Source organism: Hypanus sabinus, chromosome 13 (assembly GCF_030144855.1).
Source record: "Hypanus sabinus isolate sHypSab1 chromosome 13, sHypSab1.hap1, whole genome shotgun sequence".
Classification (NCBI taxonomy): Eukaryota; Metazoa; Chordata; class Chondrichthyes; order Myliobatiformes; family Dasyatidae; genus Hypanus; species Hypanus sabinus.
The window spans coordinates 13,892,298-13,916,967 of NC_082718.1; the positions used below are offsets into that span (position 1 = coordinate 13,892,298).

At 42.7% G+C, this 24,670-nt stretch overlaps 2 protein-coding genes across 4 annotated transcripts in view; one reads left to right on the top strand and one right to left on the bottom strand.

Annotated features, from left to right (window-relative positions):
* The window catches only part of LOC132403631 (lectin-like), a 97,238-nt gene that overhangs the window by 16,644 nt on the left and 55,924 nt on the right, over window positions 1-24,670 (top strand). The window contains exon 3 of one of the 3 annotated variants that reach the window (XM_059987111.1): window positions 14,816-14,892. The exons of the other annotated variants lie outside the window; for them this stretch is intronic. Coding sequence (XP_059843094.1) covers window positions 14,816-14,892 — 77 coding nt within the window. The remainder of the gene's footprint in view (window positions 1-14,815; window positions 14,893-24,670) is intronic. 3 annotated transcript variants of the gene reach the window in all.
* Window positions 3,034-11,795, bottom strand: LOC132403460 (snaclec B6-like). The gene is made up of 6 exons (XM_059986863.1): window positions 11,760-11,795; window positions 9,381-9,451; window positions 6,471-6,619; window positions 5,312-5,452; window positions 4,403-4,511; window positions 3,034-3,303 (listed from the first exon to the last, which is right to left on the bottom strand). The coding sequence occupies exons 2-6, from the start codon at window positions 9,433-9,435 to the stop codon at window positions 3,233-3,235; spliced, it is 525 nt and encodes a 174-aa protein (XP_059842846.1). The 5' UTR covers window positions 9,436-9,451; window positions 11,760-11,795; the 3' UTR covers window positions 3,034-3,232.

Consider the following 24,670-nt stretch of genomic DNA (forward strand, 5'->3'; position numbering starts at 1 on the left):
ACTTGATTCACAGTTTTCTGTCAGAGCGCAGCTAAAGATGCTGCTTCAAAAACAAGCCTATTACCATGGTAAAGCCCTTTGTGAGTGGTTATGGTGAGAAATACTTTGGGTGCTTCTTCTACCTCGATTTGTACATAGGCCTCAGCCAAGTCCACTTTGCTGAAGTGTTTTCCTCCAGAAAGGCTTTCAAATATATCCTCCATCCTGGAAAATGGTTATTGACTATTTATTGACCGGGTTGATGGCAAACTAAAAATCACCATAGATACTGACAGCCCCATTTTCCTTGGCTACTGGGTGCATTGGCGTTGCCCATGTTGATAGGGTCTCAGATGGTGATGAGAGGGCGTACAGGAGTGAGATATGCCAACTAGTGGAGTGGTGCCGCAGCAACAACCTGGCACTCAACATCAGTAAGATGAAAGAGCTGATTGTGGACTTCAGGAAGGGTAAGACAAAGGAACGCGTACCAATCCTCATAGAGGGATCAGAAGTGGAGAGAGTGAGCAGCTTCAAGTTCCTGTGTGTCAAGATCTTCGAGGATCTAACCTGGTCCCAATAAATTGATGTAGTCATAAAGAAGGCAAGGCAGTGGCTATACATTATTAGGAGTTTGAAGCGATTTGGCATGTCAACAAATACATTCAAAAACTTCTATAGTTGTACCTTGGAGAGCATTCTGACAGACTGCGTCACTGTCTGGTATGGAGGGTTTACTGCACAGGACTGAAAGAAGCTGCAGAAGGTTGTAAATCTATTCAGCTCATTTTGGGCACTAGCCTACAAAGTACCCAGGACATCTTTAGGAAGCGGTGTCTCAGAAAGGGAGTGTCCATTATTAAAGACCTCCAGCACCCAGGGCATGCCCTTTTCTCAGTGTTAGGAGATACAGGAGCCTGAAGGCACACACTCAGCGATTCAGGAACAGCTTCTTCCCCTCTGCCATCCAATTATTAAATGGATTTGAAGCTTTGGACACTACCTCACTTTTTTTATTATTACATTTTTTATTATTATTACATGTTATTTTATTACATAATCTAGAAGAGAGAGAGATTATGTATTGCATTGAACTGCTGCTGCTAAGCTAACAAATGTCATGTCACATGCCGGTGATAATAAACCTGATTCTGATTCTGGTATTCCTTTTCTATCTCCCATTGTAATTTACTACTGTTTGGGGGTCTATATATGGATTTGCACCTTGGAAAGTTTCCAGGGCTGGGCAAGGTTTTTTTATAGAAGACCGGCAAGTCTCCCCTCTCCAAGTAACCGATGTTGTCCAAGGGAAGGACATTAGAACCCATACAGCTTGGCACCGGTGAGCAATGTGTGGTTAAGTGCCTTGCTCAAGGACACACATGCAGCCTCAGCCAAGGCTTGAACTGGCGACCTTCAGATCACTAGACAAATTCCTTAACCACTTGGCTACGCACCAACATGAGGTCTATATACAACTTCCATCAGGGCCTTTTTATCCTTGCAGTTCCTTAGCTCTATCCACTGATTCAACACCTTCTGACCCTATGTCACTCTTTCTAATGATTTAATTTCAGTTTTTACCAACTAGCAGCACTGTCCACATTACCTTCCTGCCGATCCGTTTGGTACAATGTGTATACTTGGACTTTAAGCTCCCAGCTATAATCTTTCAATCATGATGCTGTGATGCCTACAACATCATACCTGCCAATCTGCAACTATGCGACACATTCATCTACCTTATTCTGTATACTACATGGAGGGCTTGGGACTTTAAGGGATATGACCCAAACACAGGTAACTGGGATCAGATGGTTAGCAGCTTGGTCAGCATGAATTTGTTGGGCTGAAGGGCCTGTATCCATGCTGTATTGCTCTATCACTCTGTGACTCTCTAACTCCATTCCTTCATCCAAGTCAGTAACATTGATGATAAATTCTTGAGGTTCATCACTGACTCCTGCAGCTTCCCGTAATGACTGATTTCAATCAGAGATCAATCTATTTATCTTAGTTCATTACTTACTTTTTGTTGTCTTGGGCACAGAGACTTGAGCTATAGTCAGCTGCCAATGACAGTTGACCCTTATCATCTGCATATCTGATACCAGACTCCCAAAACAATAATGATCTCTGTGACACAGTAGCCAATGAGCTGTGTGAGGTGTTGATCTGCGTTGTATAATTCTAGTGTGCTCCTGAGTAATGCATATATTACTGTTTAGAAGCGTAGAAGTGTCTTTGTGAATTGCATGTACCATGTGGTATAACCTCGATACATTGTTCAATCAGACACTGTTGTTTAGTTCAGAGTTATGGCCTTCAGTGAAGAGTGTTCTGTTGATAGTTCTGTCGGAGCTTTCCCCATCACAAGGAGGCCATTGAAACTACAGGGAGGATTCAATGTAACTTTGAGCTTTGGTTCAACAGTAACCCCCAGACTAGAGCAAGTGGAATCTGTCAAGGTAACTGTTCCTGAAATAATTGGGCATGCAATCAAAAAACATTCAGAAATTTTAGCAACTTTGCAAGAGGAAGAGGGAGACAACGTTCTACTTTCCAATTAAATAGAACAATTTCAACAAATGCTGCTTATTCAGTCAGTACAGAGAACTTTGACCTTCGGGCCAGTGAGTTGAACATCTCACAGGAGATGAGGTTTTCCTGCTGCAATGTGATGTCACTTAGGGAGATTTAAACAGGAAATGAATTGACTGGGTAAAGGAAAATCCTAGTGAAAGGTCAGGAGTGGAATACTACAAATGATATCAACACTCCCAATATTCTTTGCAAGTTCAGCCAATTCGAAACAGACAATATTTGGTTGCAGTTGTGCAAAGGAATTTCCAGGCCCATTTTATCTTTCATCAGCCCATTCAGTGTTGTAAAATGTGTAATCAACCCAGTAAATCCCTCTGAGTCCTTTCATCAGCCTTTGTCTCACCTCTATGTGTGGTGAACAGGACCCAACACTCCAGGTGTGGCCAAAGAGAAAGAGTTAATTTTGCAAATTCAGTGTTACCTTCTCCTGAGTGTAGAACTGGAGGGGAAGCAACAGTGGGACAGGAAGGCTGCTGAAAACTGGACTCACACAGCAACAAACACACAGCTCAGGATGCAATTCTCTTTTTTATTGGCTGGGAAACTCAGTGAGTACAGTCTCCACAGACAGTGAGAGTGGCTACAAAGCAATCAGGCACTGAATCCACAGCTGGAAATGATGAGTGGATGAATCAGGAGTCTTCCAAATTCAGTGATATTTGTAGGCGCAGACATAGTACAGACGAGCATTGCAATTAATATCAAACCAAGTACTGGAACCTAAGAACAGAGAAAATGAATCCAACATTTACCAAGATGTAGATCAGCAAATTATTATCAATTTTGGAAATCTGAAGGAGATGCAGGAAATACTCAGTAGGTCAGGCAGTAGGTGTAGAGAGAACAACAGGAAGGTCATTAACAGAAACATTATCTCTATTTCACTCTTCACAGATGCTGCCTCACCTGCTGAGTGTTTCCAGCATTTTCTGTTGAATCTAAATGTTTCCTCATTTTGAGTCAGTGTCTGTGGGCTGTGAATTTTCCCTGATCTTGATCCATGAGTTTGATGTGTAAATAAAGGGAGTCACTTCCTGTTGTGATCCATGTGCACTCTGAGTCTGTGTTGCTGAAATCTGACACCTCACAACATTCACTGGGCGTTTGAGCTGTTCCAGGCCAATATGCCTGGCTCACCCTGGGCTGGAACTCACTGTGTGAACCGGACACTGTTACTGTCCCATTAAAGATAAACTGAACCCTTGCTCTTTCATGGATATTCAAATGGAAGCAGAGTCCGGAATCTTGAGAGATGGAACTTCAGTGACAGATCACTTGGGGAATAATTCTGCAGTGGATTGGTTAGTTCGGAATACCACATGGAGTTATGCAGAAGATAAACAATATGTTTCTGCTTTCATACTCTATTCAGTCAGAACTTTTGTTCCACTTCTATGATCTTCTTTAACTGCAGTGTCGTACTGAGGGTTCCTCAGAACCTGATGTTACAACCCTTGTGTGATTCTCCACCTGCACAGTTACACTCAGCTGATCCTGAATAAGTATATTCAATGTAAAATATTAACTCTGTTGTTCTCTCCATAGATACTGCCTGACCTGATGAGTACTTTGTGAAAATGCTGCTTTTATCTCAGGTTTCCAGCATTGTCTGCTTTTTTTCATTTTCATACACTGTCTGTTCCCCTGATCCTGGCGTTACATCCCATTTACCCTCCTCTAACTGCTGGGCAATGAGTTTAGTTCTGCAAAGCACTGTACTCATGGGGTTTATTCAGTCCCTCTGAGTAAAGACCAGCATATTTTGACAATATCCTGTTGAATGCCATGTCAAAAATCAAAGGAACTAAAATATACTTACCGCTGTTAGTGTACGTACAGAGTTGTCTACGTTTAGGATCCAGAGGTCTTCCTTCAGCCCAGTTCATGTATCTGATTGAAGTTTCATCACTCCACAAGAAATTCCCATTCTGTGGAGTATAAATCGGTGATTATTTCTGTAGGAACACTGAGTAACCTGGCATTTATTGGTACAGGGCAGAGATGGACATGATCGTGAGTGAGACCAGAATACAAGCAACCGGTTCAAACCAGGCAGTGAATGAGATTTTAAATGATTGACTGAGAGTGTGGAGGAAATCTTGTGGAAGTAACAGAATCCTCAGAATGAAAGAAATCAGATCTGAGAGTGAAGGTCACGGACCTGGAATAATGCCAACTCAGAAAATGAGGGAAAAGGTAGCCATTGAACATTACCACAAACTAGATGGTGCCTGGCCTGTTGAATCCCTCCAGCATTTTGTGTGTGAACGTAAACACAAAATCTGATCTCTCAAAGAAAGGTGGTTAAATAATTGAGAAAGGACTCAGTGGCACTGGTCAGGCCAGCATTTATTGTCTTTCCCTGATCACCCTCTGACCATTTCAGAGGGCAGGTAAGAGTCACACATTGATGGATTCTGGAGTCACAGTGAGGCCAGACTGGGGAAGGATGACAGATTCCTCACCCTGTAGAACCTGATGAGTTTTTACAACAGTCTAGTGGTTTCATTGTCACCATTACTGATGGTAACTATTTTCCTCCAATTTACTGCATTTCGTTTACTTAAATCCAAAATTCTATGGCTGCTGGGATGGGATTCAAACTTGTGTCCCTGGATCACTAGGATACACCCAAAAACAACCATTTCACTGTCTCCCCCCTGTTACTCTGCAGGACATCAGGTAAAATTCTAACTGTGGTGGCAATGCAATGTCATTGCTAGTTTACCTTGCAGAAGTCCTTGAAGCCAATCCAAACTGCTCGCGAACCTCTGGTCACCCGTCTCACCACCTTGGAAATGAACTCGTTGTGCTCACATGAAGTCACAGAAGCCAGCTGTCCATAATGTTTCTCTCTGTTGCAGGACATCTTTAAAAAATATATATAATTGATGGGTTGATGAGAATCAGCATTTTACATCTTTCCACAGGGCCCTCAATAAATTGTCCGACCTGATGTTGGAAATTCTGCAACTTTGTTCCTGAGATGCAGTGTTCATCTTCTTCAGGCTCTTTGGTGTCAAAACCAGCTCTGTGTTAACTCCTGGATGTGGAGTTTCCCCCCTTTATTACTTTCTATTTTATATCAATGATCTTGATGTGAATGTACAAGGGATGATTAGTTAGTTTACAGCTAGTGCTAAAATAGGGAATGTTAAGAACCTGCAAGGCACAATTTGCTGAAAGTTGCATCACAAGTAGAAGGGATGGTGAAGAAAGAGTTTGGCATGGCAGACTTCATCACACAGGCCACTGAGTACAGGCATTGGGAAGTTACGCTGCAGTCAAACAAGGCATTGGTGAGGCTGCTCTTGAAGTATTGTGTACAGTTTTGGTTGCCAGGTTAAAGGAAAGAAGTTATTAAACTAGAAAGTGAAATCACATGGTCTTTCTCTCATGGAGGAGGTGCTAAAAACAAGGGGGCATCATTTTAAGGTCAGAAGAAATAGAATTAAAAGGGTTAAAGGCAGCTTCTTCACACAAAGAGTGTTGTGCACTTGGGTTGGAATGAGCTCCAGAAATAGTGCTTGAGGGAGGAACAATAGCAGCATTCAAAAGCCATCTAAATAAGCACACGGCTTAGAGGGCTATTGGTCAAAGGCGGACAGATGAGACTGGCTCATCGGGCAGTAATGTCAGTATAGATGAGTTGGGCTGAAGTGTCCATTTCCATGCGATATGACCTGGGACTGAAATCTACAATATTTCAACTATTGATCTGACTGATAGAAACTGGAGCCTACAGATTCAGTGAAACACACCCTGGATCACAGGGAGTCAACATAGACACTTCAGCTGGAGATTGTGCTCTGAGTTTATAGAAATGAACCAGCTGAGACCAATAGTCAACAGATCTCCAAGATCAGTCACTGGTTTCTGGGACTTACCTCAGCCTCTTTCCATGTTTTCGTGGAATTGAAACAGCGGTAACAGGATCTTGTACTCTTATATACAAACCAGCCGATCTCACAAGGTCCTCTGGTTAATTCTCCAAAGGACCGCAGAGTCTCTTCCAATTCCGAGGAATTGCCCATCCCTTTCATTTAAAATGGAATTAAGAGTTAAATCAAGTGAAATAATTGAAGCACCATTCCCAGATAGACACCACACCAGAAACTTAAGGGAGCTATAGAAGTTGTCCAATGGTCTTTGCCCATTGCATAGTGTCAGAGAGCTGAGGGATTTCTGTTGACACCCTTGTCCTTGTTTACAATGAGGACGGGGGCTAAACCTGGCAACTAGAGGTCACAGTGAGACATTGGTGGTGGAGAAATAGTTCTGATGGATGGAAAGAATTAGTATTTAGAGTTTGGAAGTTATTCAAGGAATTGTATCTGATGAACAATTAACTTTATGGGGTCTTTAATCAAGGTGTCAGGAGTGTATATTAGTTTTAGAAAATAAAGATGTTAACAAAATGCTTGAGAAAGGACATTATGGCTGCTTCAAAAGAAGAGTAAATGTTGTTAGATACTTGAGAAACAACTTTATACAACAGTGATTTTATTTAACTAAGAAGGTGATGGGTGTGGGGAACTGTCTTCCTGATTGGATATAGAGACAGAAACCCTCATCACATTAAACAGAACTTCAACATTGAGATGTATCATTGAGGAATTGTGACCAACTGCGCAATGGACATGGTGTGAGATGGGTTATACTGACTTTCCACTGACACCAACACAATGGGCCAAGGGGGTTACCTCTCAGCCATAAATTTCCTCTGACCCTGTGAGAGTGGATTGATGGTGCACTGTCTCCATGGTGAGTGTGTCCTTCCTCAGGTACAGAGACAAAAATACACACTCCCAATGGGTCTCCCTCAGACCAATTAAAGTATCAGCCAACCTACTCCAGCTTTCCTGCAATTATAGCCGCTCAACTCTTGGCTTCCTTATTGTTCACTCTCTCTGTATGAAACTCTCCACAGTTCAGGAACCCCCACACTGAGATCCCTCTTCTCAACAGCATTTCCTGTTTTCCTAACGTGTAAGCTACCCTTTTCACTGAGCAAAGTTCATAATCTCACTGTTTCCCATGATATTCTCCATCTGCTACATTCTTGCCTATTTGTGGAAGAATTTATTTTATTTGTAGAGACAGTGCAGAATAAACCCTTCTGACCCTTCAAACCACACTGCTTAGCAAAGCTCAGCAACCCCTGATGTAACATTAACGCAATCACGGGACAATTTACAATGGTCTATTAACCTACTAGCCAATGCATCTTTGGACTGTGGGAAGAAACCGGAGCACCCAGAGAAACTCACACGTTCCATGGGGAGGATGTACTAACTCCTGACAAAGGACAACAGGATTGAACTCCATCTCTGACACCCTGAGTCATAACAGTGTTGTGCTAACTGCTCTGCTATTCTTATTGAAATAAATAGAACATTTGAGAGCAACTTTTACAAATAAAACATAGTTCATAAAGGTAAGTTAAGGAAACCAAAATTTTGAGAACAATCACGTGGGACAGACAAACTATTTTATTATTCCTCAACATCATGGGTATCAAGTTCACAACATCCAGAGCATTAGACCAGTGCCTGTAGAACCTTCTACTCTGCATCTCCTATCTTCCTCACATATAGTCACATAGTCTCTGACTCACCTTCCATCTCAATAGCTCAGAGATGAATATAGGACAATACAGCACATGAACAGGCTCCTTGGCCACAAAGTTATGCCAAATGAGCTACAAAGTAAATCAAAACCTCCCAGAGACTAATCCCTCCTACCTGCACAATGTCCTTGTGGCTCAATCTTCCTCACATTCATGTGTCTATCTAAATATCTCTTCAAAGCCTCTGATTAATTTGTCTCTGCCACCATACCAGGCTTCGTATTCCAGGCACCCACCACTTTCTGAGTAAAAAACTTACTCCTCACATCCCCTCCAAACTTATCCCCTCTCACCTTCAATGCATGTCATGAGAGGCTGGACAAACTTGACTTGTTTTCTTAGGAGTGGTGGAGGCTGAGGGGAGATGTTGGGTAACAGGTACTCCCTGTCCACTCAGTCTACACACTTCATAATCTTATCAGATCTCCTATCAGTTTCAACCACTCCAAAGAGAACAACCCAATTTGTTCAACCTCTCATGATAGCACATGCCCTCTAAACCAGGAGGCATCCTGATAAACCTCTTCTGCACCCTCTGTGAAGCCTCAACATCCTTCCTACTGTGAGGTGACCATAACTGTATGCTATACTCCAGATGTGGCCAACACAGAGTTTTATAAAGTTTCAACATAACCTCTTGATTGGTGAATTGCCTCCTTGTAATTTCCTAATCAAGTGCAAAACGTTAATGTGTATCTGGGTTAAAATCCATCTGCCATTTCTTTGCCCATATCTACAAAGGATCTATATTACATTGTATTCTTTTCTAGCCTTCTGCATTATCCCCACTCCATTAATCTTGGTATTGTTCACAAACTTATTAACCGAACCATCTACATTTTCATCCAGGCCATTTATGGACATCACAAACAGCAGAGGTCCCAACACAGATCCCTGCAAAACTCCACAAGTTACAGGCCTGCAGCTTGAATAACTTCCTTCAACCATGACCCTCTGTCTTTTATGTGCAAGCCAGTTCTGAATCGTAACAGCCAATTCGCCATGTCCCTATGCATTTTAAGTATCCCAGACAGGAGAAATTTCCTATCACTTCCCATCCAGCCCCAATGTCCACAAATTCCCATGTCCCACTGTCCCAACACAGTGCCTGTACATTCACTCCTCATAGATATATATTTATAAAGCTCCTAGAATCAATGGACCTTACCTGCCACATCACTGACAAACAGTGTGGTCACCACCAAAACCCACATCAGCATCATGTTTCTTCCTTCAAACCTGAAACACAAGAAAATAATTCACCATTAGTGACAGGTTTCCCAGTGAAAGTTGGGATATCTTGCTGCCATTCCCACCTCTCTCTCTCTCTCTCTCTCTCTCTCTCTTCAAGATGCCTGTGTTGAGTAGATTTCCACTCCTGATGCACCCCTATATATATGTGTAGATCTGAGATCTTGGAGGCTTTGAGAACCATTGAAATCAAACCCAATTGGCTGGACCCACCTACAGGAAATTTTTTGCCAACCAATCACTGATTGACAGAGTTGATCAAGGTGACGAGGAAACCAGAGAACTGACTTGAGAATTCCTAAGTGTGACTGTAGAATGTTATTCTGTAACAGAACACTAAGAAATGGAAGCTGCAGAAAGCATTTATCATCCCATGAAGTGTTTGTGATATTAGACCACAATGAATAGTATCTAAATATTATCTACATGAACAATTAGGATGTAATATTCAGTTGAATCCTACAAAAACAACAGAGTATTTACGCAGATCACCTCACTCACTCATATATTTGCTCTGGTCTGTTTCCCTTTTGTGCTCTTCATGCAATCCTAGGTAGGTCTGTAATCTAGTATAGTTGTGTGTGTTTTTTTCTCTCTGTTTTTTTTTACGTAGTTCAGTCTAGTTTTTGTAATGTGTCATGTAATACCATGGTCCTGAAAAATGTTGTCTCATTTTTACTGTACTGTACTAGCTGTTATGGTCGAAGTGACAATAAAAGTGACTTGACTTATGGGGAATCTTCCTCTGTCACTTTCCCTGGAAAGATTGTAATCCATCTGTGAGGAATGGGTTCAATTCGGAATCATATTCTCTGACCAATGAGGAGCTGGAATGAAGTCTGCTCAGAAGGAGCAGGAAAGGATGTGAAGATAGTGCACTGCTTGATACTTGACACTTTTATAGAGACAGTTCATAGAGATCCCAGAACTAACATGATCTGGAAAGGGATCCATGGATCTCCAGTGGACTGGGACTGATGGGCCAAATGGATCTTTCTTTCCCTGGATTTCCTCCTCTCACTTCTGCTCAACTTGCCAATTATCTAAGATCTCTACCCTCTAGTTAGTGCCCCTGTTGCCTGGCAGAGAGATGTTGGAATTTGTTGATAAACCAGCTGATGATGGTTGTGTCCGAGACACTGACCTAAGCAATTTCTGCAGTGATGTCCTGAGCCAGGATATTCTACCATAACCACCTGACTTTGAGTGAGAAATGAATCCAATCATTGAATCTCCTTGATGACTCTTGTCTCAAGATCACCAGGTCTCCTCGATGGTGCACTATCAAATGCTGCTTTGCTTTGAAGGAGTGTCTGTGCGACCTCACCTCTGCAGACCAGCTGTTTGATCTGTGTTTGTACCAAGGCTGGTATATGGTTGAGCTGAGTGATCTTCATGAAACTGACAATAAGTGTGAGTGAGCAGATTATAAGAAGGGAAGTGACACTGGACTGCTCCGTGGACAGCTCCTTCTATCAATTTACTGATAAACAAGAGGGATTATCTGGTACTTAGCTGGACTGGACATGTCCTGCTTCATTGGGGATCTGATTTATTGGCCAATCCATATTGCAGACTTTGGGGAGGAAGGGAAAATCGGAGATGGGTTTATTTATACAGAGTCAAGGATAGGTTTTTGATTGTAGGCATGTTGATGAAGGTTTGAAGGAGAAGGGAACCTGTCCCATGTTTGACCTGTGGGCATCACCAGTTACTTGTCAGCACTAAAGACTGATGCATTCATCACAAGGATAAGAAAATATTAGCAATTTCTTGGAGACCCTACTTAAACTAACACAAAGCTAACCCCTATTTAGAAGAAAAAATGTGCAAATGTTGTATATCTGAAATTAAAACACTGGAAATATTGCAAGTTACACAGCATTTGCACAGGGAGACATAGGAAAGTACCCGATAAATCTGTGCTGCAACTGTGTAGAACAAGTTTCACACTGTAGAGAAAGTGGGGTGGAGGGCAGAGAAAGTGAGTGAGGTATGGGAGTGATGGGGAGGCCTGAAAGAGGGTGAACAGAGTTGGTGAATGATCAAAGGTACATGCAGGGGAGGAGAAAATAATAAAACAGAGAATTATTTTTCCCATCAACAAGTGGTGTCCCACTGAAATCACCAAGTTTATCAGAACTAAAATATGAATGGTTTAGAGCAGTAGTGTGCTGAAAGAGTTAAAGGAAAGTTGGTGAATTGTTGATCAGAGAGTAGTTGAACAAATTTAATAAAACTGAGGCGGATGTCAGATTGTTGAGAGATTTGCAGAACATATTATTATGAAACTTACTTTCTTCCTTGATCAGGTCCATTGTTTCATTTCCTCTGTAACAAATGAGATGTTTTGTCGAAGATCTTTTTGGAAAAACCAGAATTTCCTGTACAACCTTGTTGCTGGGAAGTGCTGTTGATGCCAAGCTTTAAGATGTTATTGTACTATTTTTGGTAACATCTGAGTGTACTTAATGAACTTGAAATGGGGCCTCAGAGCAACACTGTAAAGTATCAGTGAGAGTTTCTTGTTTTTGTTCTCCAAAATCCTTATTATAATAGACCACATTCTCTCCATATCCATCTTATCTAGTGCTTTCAATATTCAGAAGGTTTCAATAAGATCCCCCACCCACGAACCCCTCTAAATTCCAGTGAGAACAGGCCCAAAGCTGCCAAATGCTCCTCATATGTTAACCCTTCAGTCCCAGAATCATCCTCGCAAACCTCCTCTGGACTCTCTCCAATGACAACAAATCCTTTCTGAGGCATGAGGAAGCAATGTGATTGCAGAAGGACTTAGACAAATTGGAAGAATGGACAAAAAAGAGGCAGATGGAGTACAGTGTTGGGAAATGTATGATAATGCACTTTGGTAAGATAAACAACAGTAAAGACTATTATCTAAATGGAGAGAAGGTTCAAACTTTAGAGGTGCAGAGGCGGAGATGGCCAAAAGTGTCCTGCACCAGGTGTTCCAGATCCACAATTTTCCGACGGACATTGTGTCAGATCGCAATCCACAATTTATGTCACGTTTTTGGAGAGTGATTCGTAAGCTGATTGGGGTAACGATGAGACTTTCCTCCAGGTTTCACCCACAGTCCAATGCCCAGATGGAGCAGGTGAACCAAGATTTGGAACAAACTCTAAGACCTGCAGCCTCTGAAAGACCAGATGAGGTCGCCCACAACATTTTACAGCATTTGGCACACAGGATATCCCCTTTCAAATATCAGTTTAGGCGTTCTCTCCTACTCTTCCCTGAGCAGGAGTCCAAGGTTGGAGTTCCTGAAAGGAGAAATGGATTAGGGCAAGGGACGTTTCTTTAGCTACCTCCGGAAAGCTGAAACAAAGGCTAACTGCAAGAGAAAACAAGGGCTAGTTTACCAGCCTGAGCTACAGGTCTTGCTGTTGACTTGGGATTTGCCTCTGCAGGTAGAATCTAGAGAATTGGTGCTCAAGTTCATTGGACCCTTCAAGGTTCTCAGGAAAGTAAACTTGGAGGCTTACACCTTGCAAGTCCCCAAGACTATCAAGACCAATCCCACTTTCTTCATTTCCAAATTTAAACCTGTGAACACTAGCCCTTTAGCACCAACACCATCAGTCTCACCACTACCCAGGTTTGTCGATGGGGAGCAGGTCTTCGCTGTGAGAAGAATTTTGGATTCTCCAACTGTTCTGAGCGTTCAGCAATCCCTTGTGGACTGGGAGGGAGTCAGACCCGAGGGACGGTGCTGGGTTCCTAAAAGGGATATCTTGGATCCGGCTCTCATCCAAGACTGCCATTAGTGTCTCTCCGAGCAGCCAGGGCCGTCAGGAGTCGGCTGTAGAGGAGGGGTTCCCATTGCAACACGAACCCAACCACGCCAGCTTCTGGGGTTTAGACGCTCTAACTCTGCGGAATATGGATATCTGGCGCAGCCCACTTAAGGACTCAGGCCACCACACCAATTGTTTTGGCACCTGGACTGAATATTTAAAGAGCACCTGAACTGAAGTTCGGTGCTCAATTGTCAGCTCAGCTTTGGATTCTCGTTCACCATCCAGTTTAGAACCCTGTCTTCTTTTCAGTCCTGTATTGTGCCTCGATTCCAGTTTTGGATACTCTAGCAGCTGGGTCCTAACCATTCCCACCCAGGCCTCTTATCACACGTGGAGATTGGGATGGTTTTGCTCATGTAAATGAGGAGTATGGGATTTGTAATAAAGATTTATCACCTCCATCCTATAACTGAATTGAACTGAGTTGACTTCATTATTTACATCCTTTGCATACATGAGGGTAAAAATCTTTACGTTACGTCTCTGTCTACATGTGCAATGTATAATTTATAGTAATTTTATAATAAATAGTATGTACAACAGGACAGTCAATATAACATAGAAATACAATTATATCAGTGTGAATTAATCAGTCTGATGGCCTGGTGGAAGAAGCTGTCCCGGAGTTTGCTGGTCCTTGCTTTTAGGCTGTAGTACCATTTCCCGGACTGTAGCAGCTGGAACAGTTTGTGGTTGGGGTGACTCAGGTCCCCAATGATCTTTCGGGCCCTTTTTATGCACCTGTCTAAATAGTGAGAAGTACACATCTATAGATATGCTGGTCTGTCCGCACCACTCTCTACAGTGACCTGTGATTGAGGGAAGTACAGTTCCCATACCAGGCAGTGATGCAGCCAGTCAGGATTCTCTCTACTGTGCCCCTGTAGAAAGTCCTGCGGATTTGGGGTCTCATACCAAACTTCTTCAATGGCCTAAGGTGAAAGAGGTGCTGTTGTGCTTCTTTCACCACACAGCTGTTATGCACAGACCATGTGAGATCCTCAGTGCTGAGGAACTTAAAGCTGTTTACCCTCTCAACCCCAGACCTATCGATGTCACTAGGGGTGAGCCTGACTCCATTCCTCCTGTAGACCACAACCAGCTCCTTTGTTTTTGTGACATTGAGGGAGAGGTTGTTTTCTTGACATCACTGTATCAGGGTGATGACTTCTTCCCTGTAGGCTCCCTTGTTATTATTTGAGATAAGGCCAATCGATGTAGTATTGTCAGCAAATTTAATTAGCAGATTGGAATTGTGGGTGGTGACACAGTCATGAGTATACAGAGAATAAAGGAGGGGGCTGAGGACACAGCATTGAGGGGCACCTGTGTTGAGAGTCAGAAGGGCAGCAGTGAGGGAGCCCACTCTTACCACCTGCTGGCCATCTGACAGGAAGACCAGAATCCAGCTGCACAAGGCAAGGTTAAGGCTGCGGTCTCTGAGCTTGTCATCAAGTCTGGTGGGAAATATGGTGCTGAACTGTAGTCCAGGAACAGCATTTTCACATAAACATTCTTCTTCTCCAGATGTTTGATGACAGTGTATTGTTACAATCCGGCAACAATGAATATAGAATCGCTGGCTTACGAAATGCCCTTGGAAGGTAATGATGCTTTAACCTTGTTTAGAGATGGGTATAGGAAGTGCCATGAGGGCACTCCATGAAGGGAATCAGCTGTTGTGAATAAGGATGGGAAACTAATGGCGAAAGGAAAACTCCTGGACCATAAGTCAAAACAATTGGCAGAACTAAAAGCACTAACAAAGGCTCTTAAATTACAAAAGGACAGAGAATGAACATTTTCACAGACAGTAGGTACGCTTTCCAAGTAATACATGATTACATGGCAGAACGGGCAATTGTGGAGGAATCGAGTCCAGTCCCGAGAGAGGTAATGAGTGTCAGGAAGGAACAGAAGGAAGACTGAAAGGCAATAGATAAGGATTCATTGTCAGAAGAAAATCGGATTTGGTTACAGGTAGGAGCCTTGCAAAAGGAAGATAGATGTGGTGAGAAGGTGAACATTTCTAACCCCAGAGTTGATCAGGCAAACACTGTTAAAAACCTACCGTGGTTTCGCCTACACAGGATGGGATAAGATGAGGACCCAGCTAGAAGGATGTACTGTCAGTGGTGGCTGGGGAAGGGGAGAGATATTGATATATTCTGCCAGTGTATAAAGATGTGCATGATGTGACTCAGGAAAAGCTGTAAAAATGGGTGCAACTTCAGTTGGACTTTACAGGACTAGAGGGTAAATGGTATTGGTTAGTGATCACGGTTCACTTCCCCAAGGGAAAGGAAACATTCCTGTGTTGGGATTGATCAGCCAAGATGATAGCCCATGTGCTGGATGAGCTGGTAATAGCTGGGTGGGGAGTACCAGTCAGCCTAGATTTGGATCAGGGGACACACTTTACTGGAATGACATCACCTCTTTGAGCTCTCTCCTCATCTCAAGCAAATGAGGACCGAGGGAATAAAGAAGAGTAACCAACTGTGGGGTTACCACTGGCGTGTGGTTTTACATGAGGAATGTGACAGTATGTGGTACTGTGAACACTGCATAGTGCTTGGAGGAGATCCCGTGCGGAGGGATCTACTCGAGAGGAGGGTTCCGTAATAATGTTTGCCTTGCAGAGACATGGGAGTGACCAACCATTCACACTAAAGTGTGGCAATGAATCCTGTATGGTAAAGCGACCAGTCTGTTCCATTCAGGAATTGATCATTGTGGGGTCCCTGTTACCACAAGAGCACCACAATGCCGTAAGGACCAGAGGGACACTTGTGGGAGGAGGGGAGTGGGGACAGTGTCATCTTTAGAAGGTTACACTAGTACCAAAAAGGTTACGTTAGTACCAGGTTACAGATATGTGAAGAGAGTTTTTAACCTGTTTTGTGACTCCCTTGTTTTATAAGGAAAGTACTGATCACCTTTTTACTGTTTGAACATGTTAATTATGGTGAGTTTAGAACAGAAAGCGGGGGATGAAAAATAGGCTTGATAGAGTTTTTAGGAGCAGGATATTCAACAGGTATGTCCACAGTCAATACTTTAGATATAACAGAGATAGATAAACAAATCAGTTCCCTTTGGCAGAAGGTGAAGAGGATCATAAGACAGAATCATGGTGATTTGGGACAAGCTTGTAGAATAGGGAACCAAAGGGAACCAAAATAGGGAACCAGTTCTTGGGATTCTTTTAAATGTTTTACATCACAGGGCTGTGGTCCCACAAAATGTACAGATTGTCATTATTATTCTGCAAAGGCATTTCAGTAAATAATGCAGCCAGTCACTGGTAAAAATGCAACTCTTCGTTGAAACCCTCAGGAAGGGGACTTGTTGGTCATCACTGCACTGACCTCTCTGTGACACCTGTCTCTCGTCAAAGTGCCACCCCTTCATTGCGTGCCCTCTGAGGTTTTCCAAAATCCCTAGTGATAGAACTGCTGTACCCAAAGCATCTCCAAGCTGGCAGGTTTTGCCATAGAATTCCTCTGTTAGCAACAATCTCACTTTACAAAGTCCAGGTAAAACATGTCAGGTATTACAGAGAAAAACAACAGAAAGACCTTTAGAATAATTCGAGTAAAACTCAGACATGTCCCTTGTGATGCATGGATGCTGTAGCGAAGAGTTATTACAGGCCTTTATTCAATGCAGCAAATTTGTTGACTCTATTATATGAGCGAGTCTGAAGATGCTTGTGTTGTCACATGGCCAAGTGGTTAAGGCGTTTGTCTAGTGATCTGAAGGTCACTGGTTCAAGCCTCAGCTGAGGCTGCAGGTGTGTCCTTGAGCAAGGCACAAAACTACACATTGCTCTGCGAAGACACCGGTGCCAAGCTGTATGGATCCTAATGCCCTTCCCTTGGACAACATCGGTGGCCTGAAGAGGGGAGACTTGCAGCTTGGGCAAATGCTGGTCTTCCATATAAAAAAACCTTGCCCAGGAAGCTTCCCAAGGCACAAATCCATGGTCTATTGAGACTAATGGAGGCCTACCTACTACTACTGAAAGCAACACACTTCTGAACACAAACTCCAGACACCCAAATTATACCTGTACCTCTTTAGTTACAGAGCTGTGAAATAGCTCCCTGAATGTACAGCTGGGCTGAATATCCTGAAGTCTGCATTAAGTGGGTGGGACATGCCTTTAACAATGTGATAATAGAGGAGATGGTCATGTCATGCCTTCCCAGATCTCATGCTGAAGGTTTTAATGACCAATTAATCGCTGAATTCAAAGTTCCAATGACCGCTGAACATCGACGGCTCCTCGGTAGAGATCATTAAGAGCACCAAATTTCTTGGTGTTCACCTGGCAGAGAATCTCACCTGGTCCCTCAACACCAGCTGCATGGCAAAGAAAGCCCAGCAGCGTCTCTACTTTCTGCAAAGTCTGAGGAAAGTCCATCTCCCACCCCCCATCCTCATCACATTCTACAGGGGTTGTACTGAGAGCATCCTGAACAGCTGCATCACTGCCTGGGGTTTGGAAATTGCAAATCGGATCGCGAAACACTGCAGCAGATGGTGAGGTCAACTGAGAAGATCATCGGGGTATCTCTTCCCGCAATTACAGACATTTGCACTACACGCTGCATCTGCGAAGCAAACAGCATTATGAAGGACCCCATGCACCCCTCATACAAACTCTTCTGCCTCCTGTCATCTGGGAAAAGGCACCATTGCATTTGAGCTGTCACGACCAGACTATGTAACAGTTTCTTCCCCCAAGCTATCAGACTCCTCATTACCCAAAGCCTGGACTGACACCAATTTACTGCCCTATTGTCTTCTTTATTATTTATTTTAATGCCTGAACTTTTTTGCGCACTTTATACAGTCCTGGGTAGGTCTGTAGTCTAGTGCAGTTTTTTCTGTATTATTTTTCTATGTAGTTCAGTCTAGTTTTTGCACTGTTTCATGTAACACCGTGGTCCTGAAAAACATTGTCTCATTTTTATTGTGTACTGTACCAGCAGTTATGGTTGAAATGACAGTATAAAGTGACTTGACTTGATGTCAACATGAACATTGCCTTCCCCTGAATAGCTTCCATGGTACCGAATCTGAATGTCCCACACCCAATGACTGGTTTCAATGGCCTTGATACCTCAGTTGAAGATAAATTGTGAAAGTTTTTCCTGAAGACTGATTCCCATTTATTTACTACCTGCTGTCCCTAATGTTACCACTCCAGAAGAATGCTGAGCAATATTAACAGGGCAAATGATGAAGAAGATGCTGAAATGGAATTACGTATGACACTGACAGGGTGTGAAAGCCAGAGCACTGATTTAGTCGGTGGTGTTGAGTTAGACGGTGAACCGCCTGGGCCAGAACAGCCACAGTAAATCCATCAGGAACATGCAAGTGAGGGGCGGCATTTGAAAGGTGTATCATCACCTGGACAAGGGGGACTACACCCAAACATTTTGAAAGAGAAAATTGAGGGGATTATGCAGGCATTAGCAGTGATCATTTAAGAATCACTGGTGACAGGATGTGTCCAATAAATACAGTCATAATTATAACACACCTGGTCAAAGAGGGGCTGAGGCAAAACAGGCTGGTTGTCCTGACCTCAGTAAGATTTTAGAGTCCATTGTAAAGGATGGAATTCTGGAGTACGTTGAGATACGTGATAAAAGGGGGAGAAGTTAGCACAGATTTGTTAAAGGGAAGTTTTTATTCAAATACTTTGAGGAAGTAACAAGCAGGTAAAACAAGGAGAGTCAGTGGACATTAGTTTTATTTACCAATATCAAGTTGGCTCACTTCATCTTTTCTATTTTCTAATTATGAATTATAATTTAAATTTTTATTACTTTGATTTGTATTTCAGGGAGCGCGAAGCGCAGAAACAAATGTCACTGTGATGATTGTACGCTCTAGTATCAATTGTTTGGTGACAATACAGTATTTGTATTTGAAATCAGCAAGTTTTATCAGAATGATGATACGGTAATTTTCAAAAGGTATTTGATAAGGTACCACACATGAGACTGTTAAACAAGAGACCATGGTATTAGAGGCAAGGTATCAACATGGGAAGAAGATGAGCTGATTGGCAGAAGGCAGGCAGCATGGATAGAAGTGTCCGTTTTGGGATGGCTGCTGGTGATAAGTGGTATTCCATTGGGACTTAACACTGAGTCTGCAACTGTTCACTTTCTACATTAATGATCTGAATGAAAGTATCGATGGCATTTTGGCCAAGTTTGCAGGTAATGCCAAGATAGGTGGAGGGACAAGACCTGTTGCAAAAGCAGGGTTTCTGCAGAAGAACGGGGACCAATTCAGAGAGCGGCTAAAGAAGTGGAAGATAAAATAAATTTGGGTAAGGAACTGCTGGGCTATGCACTTTGGTAGGAAGAATAATGGTGTATTCTATCTTCTAAAGGGACAAAATTCAGAAGTCAGGAGTGTAAAGGGACTAAAATGTATGGTTTCAAGTTCATTATTCTCTTCAGGTTAATTTGCCAGTTGAGCTGGCTGTAAGATAGTTAAAAAGTTACCATTCATTTTGTGAAGACTAGAGCAGAAAGGCAAGGATGAATTGCTAAGGCTTTATAAGACATTGGTCAGACCACATTTGGAAGATTGTCAACAATTTTGGGACTTGTATCTAAAGAAAAATGGGCTGGCTTGGAGAAGGTCAAGAGGAAGTTCACAAGAATGATACTGGGACTGAAAGCCCTAATGCTTGAGAATATTTGATGACTCTGGACTTGCACGAGGTGGAATCCAGAAGGATGAATAGGAACTCATTGAAACTTCCTAAATTAAGAAAGGCTTTGGTGGAATAGATATGGAGAGGATGTTTTGATTAATAAGAGACTCTTAGATCTCAGGGCACAGCTGAGAATAAAGGGACATCCCCTTAGCACTGAACTGAGAAGGAATTTATTCAGCCAGAGGGCGGTGAAGCCAAAGTCATTTAAAGAAGAGACTGATAGGTTCTTGACTGCTAAGAGGGCTAGGTTTTACAGGGAGAAGACAGGAGAAGTGGTCTCTAGAAAGTGCCTGCTAGGTCGATTTGCCTATCCCTGTTCCTCTATCGTATGGTCATATGAAAAAATTTAGGTCCAGACACCCATGAAGAGATGGAGAGAACAAAGGGAAGGGCAAAACATTTTAAAAGCCACATGGATGATCAGGTAATATTCATCACCAAAGTCTGATCAATTAGTAGAAAGGATGGAACAAAATACATAACACTGGAAGAACTCAACGGGGTGATTAGCTTCAATGGAAACAAAGAGTGCATATCAACATTTTGCTTCTGACCCTGGACTGGGCCTGAAAATGTGAGAAAGATTGCCAGTCTATAGCAGTATGTGGGAGGGGTGAGACAGAGGCTGAGAGGTGATTGGTGGAACCAGGTGAGGTGAGAGGACGATGAACAGATGAAACCAACTATCAGAAGCAATGTGATCGGGGATGGGAAGGATGAACAAATAGAGGAGAAACCAAGATGAATAGGTTTTGTATGCAGGATAAGATCATTGTGGCTTTCAATATTGATACGATTGGGTTGCTAGTGACCCAATAAAATATTATTCTTCCACCGTATGACAAGAACAAAGACATTTAACCCGTGTCCACTTCCACCATTCAGTGAGCTGTTTTGTAGATTTTAATTTCTTCATCATAAACAGTTCTGAAGAGGAGCAAAGAACAGGATTCCAGAGTTGAGGATCGAAGAATATTACTTGAATGCAACACAGCATTTGACAGTGTGCAGCATGGAAAAGACCTGATGATTCTGACAGAGGAGTCATCAAGGAGAGAATGTTTCAGTTGTTTAATTCATTGCTATCCAAAGTCAGGTGACTGTGGTCTGATGACCCAGCCCAGGACATCACTCCAAGAGTTCCTTAGATCAATTCCCACACACAACCATCAGAAGATTGGAAGTGGGGACTTTCCCTGGTGACTTCAAAATGTTCAGTTCACAGCTCTTCAAAAAATAAAGTAGTCCATCCAGCAAAAACACTTCGAATAGCATCATCGAATCATGGAGTCATCCAGCCTGGTAACATCAGCCCCAATCCAACTGATCCATGATGACCAGAATTTCCATCTAAGTTCACCCCATTTTTGAACATTTGGCCTATATTCCACTCAACCTTTCCTGTTTAGCAACTTGTCCAAGTTTGCAAATGTTGTTAATGTGCCTACCTCAACGACTTGCTTTGGGAGCTCATTCCATATACAGAACACCCTCTGGGTGAACAAGTTCCTATTCTGCCTTTTCCCATCACCTTAAACCACCCCTGAGCTCTTGATACCCCCCAGATGAAAAAGACTTTGAGTATTTACCCTACCTGTGCCCCATGAGGTGACTAAAATGAAAACATTATTCCAAATACACCCTCTCCAATGGCTTGTACAACTGCAAGATAAAATCCCAATTTCTTCTTTCACTTCCTTTTTTGCTGATGGCCAACGCCCCAAAAGCCATCTTCACTGGGCAGTCCGCATGTGACTCCACTTCCATGGAACCATGTACTTCTTCCGAGATATCTGAGGAACTTATCATTGTCTATTCCAATTGGCAAAGCTCAGACTCCAGACCTAAACACAACATTCCACCCTCACCCTCTGCTTCCTACAATCCAACCAACTGGTTTTTTCCAATTAACTAGCTCTCCATGGATCCTATGATTGTAAATTTCCATCACAGCATACCACACACAATGTTATAAACAAACTTACAGAAGTCCCCATGGACTAGTTGTTTTGACTTCCCACATTTACCTTCATGGTTACTCCTTTAATAAACTCAAATTTGTGAAATATCATGTCCCACAAACAGAGCCATGCAGATCATTCCTTTTCAACCCCGTCTTTCCCAAAACACATAGCTTACCTACCACAGATGCTAGCCTTTCTGGCATTTACTTCCCAGGATTTTCTTTGTAGCCCTTGTTAAATAAAAACACAACATTCATTACCCTACTGTTTTTTGATACATCACCCATTGCAAAAGAGGGGCTCCTCCTCTACAGACCTGCAAACTATCCACAAACCATCCTCACTAACTATCTCAAGTTCTGACAGAGAAGAAATATTCATTGAGGAACTTCAACACCTGTGCAGCTCTACACAAGAATATTCACTTTGGTTGTTACCGAAGGTCTTAATCTTCTTGACAATCTATCTCCTGAGCCTTTATCACCTCTTGGGGAGTGTCCACTCCTGGCCTACAAATGGGATTTTCAGTTTAAAACTCTCCCAAGTGGTATCATCACAGTGCAGCTGGAAAACCTCATGTTCAGCTCATTAGCCTAAAAACCAGAGTCCTTTACTCAGTGAAGATGTAGCATTTGCTGATGTCCTATTGGACAGGAAACCTGAATTTTGACATCCTCTGTAGCAAAGTTACTGAACTTGCTGAATGCTTACAGAATATTATTTTTCCCATAACTTCCTGAACAAATACCTTTGGCAAACATTTTGATTACATTCTTTGTTCCCTCCAACCTCCAGTGCAACTTCACAACTCTTCCTTGGCTGCTGTTAATCTCCCTCTTAGCTTCCAAACTTCACCACCATTTCAGGGTGCTGATTTTGACCTCTGCCATGTCTCACATCTTGCTGCTTCTGGCTCCATTGGAGAACTCACACGCACTCCATACGTAAAGACAGAAGGTCTCATACATTTTACTTCAGCCCACAGGAAGAGGCTTCTTCCAATGGCCACTGTTTGTAGTTGGCTCTCACAAACTTACAGACACCTTCCTGGCAACTTCCTGCAGAGACCAGTTCACTGTAACCCTGGAGATTCCCGATTGCTCCTCTAACATCCTGCTGTTTCGCCTCCTCCCCCATGTACAGAGAGCTTGCCTCTGCAGGGGCTTTTTCTCACCAGTCTTCTCAAGTCCCTGGGATACTCTGGGTACAATCTCTGACGGCCACAGTCACTGCAGCATCCATCCACTCAGTGGCAAACCTGCCCTGCAGCTGGAAGCTTGTGCTGTTTGTGCCTTTAGAGGTTGGTTGGAAAAAGGGCACCAGTGAGATTCAACGCCAGCAGCTGTGTGATCATGGTGCTCCAACAAACACTGTGATTAGAGCCTGTGGTGGCTCTGGGAATCCTGATCACACTGGGAAACCTGAACACACAGAGAATCCCGATCACACTGGGAATCCCAATCTCACTGGGAATCCTGATCACACTGGGAATCCCGATCACACTGGGAATTCTGAACTCACTGCACTGTCGGCTTTGCCATTAAAGATCTCCATGTTTGTGTAGATTTCACAACCTGCTGCAAGATTCTGGCGAGTGTTGTTCCAAATCCAATAAAATTAGCACACCAAATTCTAATCCTGATCTTCACTTAAAAAAAAAGCAGAATGGAACTGCCTTTCCCTAAGGCGAGTTTTAAAGATAGTTTAAAAATGCATGAAAGGTTTAGCATGAATTATGAGAAATATTTTCCAGTGTTGCTGGGCCAATGAGTGGAGGGTGCACATTTACAACAACTGGTAAAATAAGCAAAGGATTTGCACAAACAAAGTACATCTGAACACATGCATAGCAGCAATATTTGGCCAGACAGTCCCACAAGCCTGTTCACTCCTCCTATCTATGTACCAGTCAAAATGTACCTGAAGCTACACTGATCAATCTTTCTGACTGCTCATTCAGGATACCCACATGGCCAGTGTGAAAATCTTTTCTCTCAGATCCCCTTTTTAATCTTACCAATTTCACATGAAGTCATTGCCCGCAACTTTTAAACTCTTCGCCCTGGGAAAAAGGCTGGGAGTACCAACCCTCTCTTTGTCCCTCACCATCTTATAAAACTCAGCAAGGTAATTCTTTCCTTCCTTTTCCCCAGGGAAAGCAGTCCCAGACTCTGCAATCTCTCCCTATAACTCACGTTGTCCAGTCCTGTCAACATTCCCGTGGATCTCTTGTGCATTCAGTGTTAAGGGCTCTGCATACACAGCACTTCTGATAAATGTTTTCTAGCGGACCTATATCCAATCTCACCTCGCTTTTCTATATACTTGAAAAAAAGCTTTTTCTATCCAGTTTGATAATGTTTTCTAGCTTGCTTTCATATTTCATCTTTTTCATCCTAATGATTCTTTCAGTTCCTTTTGGTAGGTTTTTAAAAGCTTCCCAATCCTCTATCTTCCTGCTAATTTTTGTTCTACTGTCTGCCTTCTCTTTCGCTTTTACATTAGCTTTAACTTCCCTTGTCAACCACGGTTGTACTTCTGTGCCATTTGAGTATTTCTTTGTTTATGGAATACATCTATCCTACATCATTCTCGTATTCCCCAGAAAATCAAGCCATTACTGTTATGCTGTCGTCCCTGACAGCATCTGCTTCCAATTCACTT

What these genes read in the sequence shown, in the direction of transcription:
- LOC132403460 (XM_059986863.1), bottom strand. Translation starts at nt 9,435, where the DNA reads ATGATGCTGATGTGGGTTTTGGTGGTGACCACACTGTTTGTCAGTGAT. An exon ending in AAACATGGAAAGAGGCTGAG is followed by an intron (nt 5,453 to 6,470) that starts GTAAGTCCCAGA and finishes TATTTTTTAAAG; the next exon opens with ATGTCCTGCAACAGAGAGAA. An exon ending in GCTTCAAGGACTTCTGCAAG is followed by an intron (nt 4,512 to 5,311) that starts GTAAACTAGCAA and finishes TATACTCCACAG; the next exon opens with AATGGGAATTTCTTGTGGAG.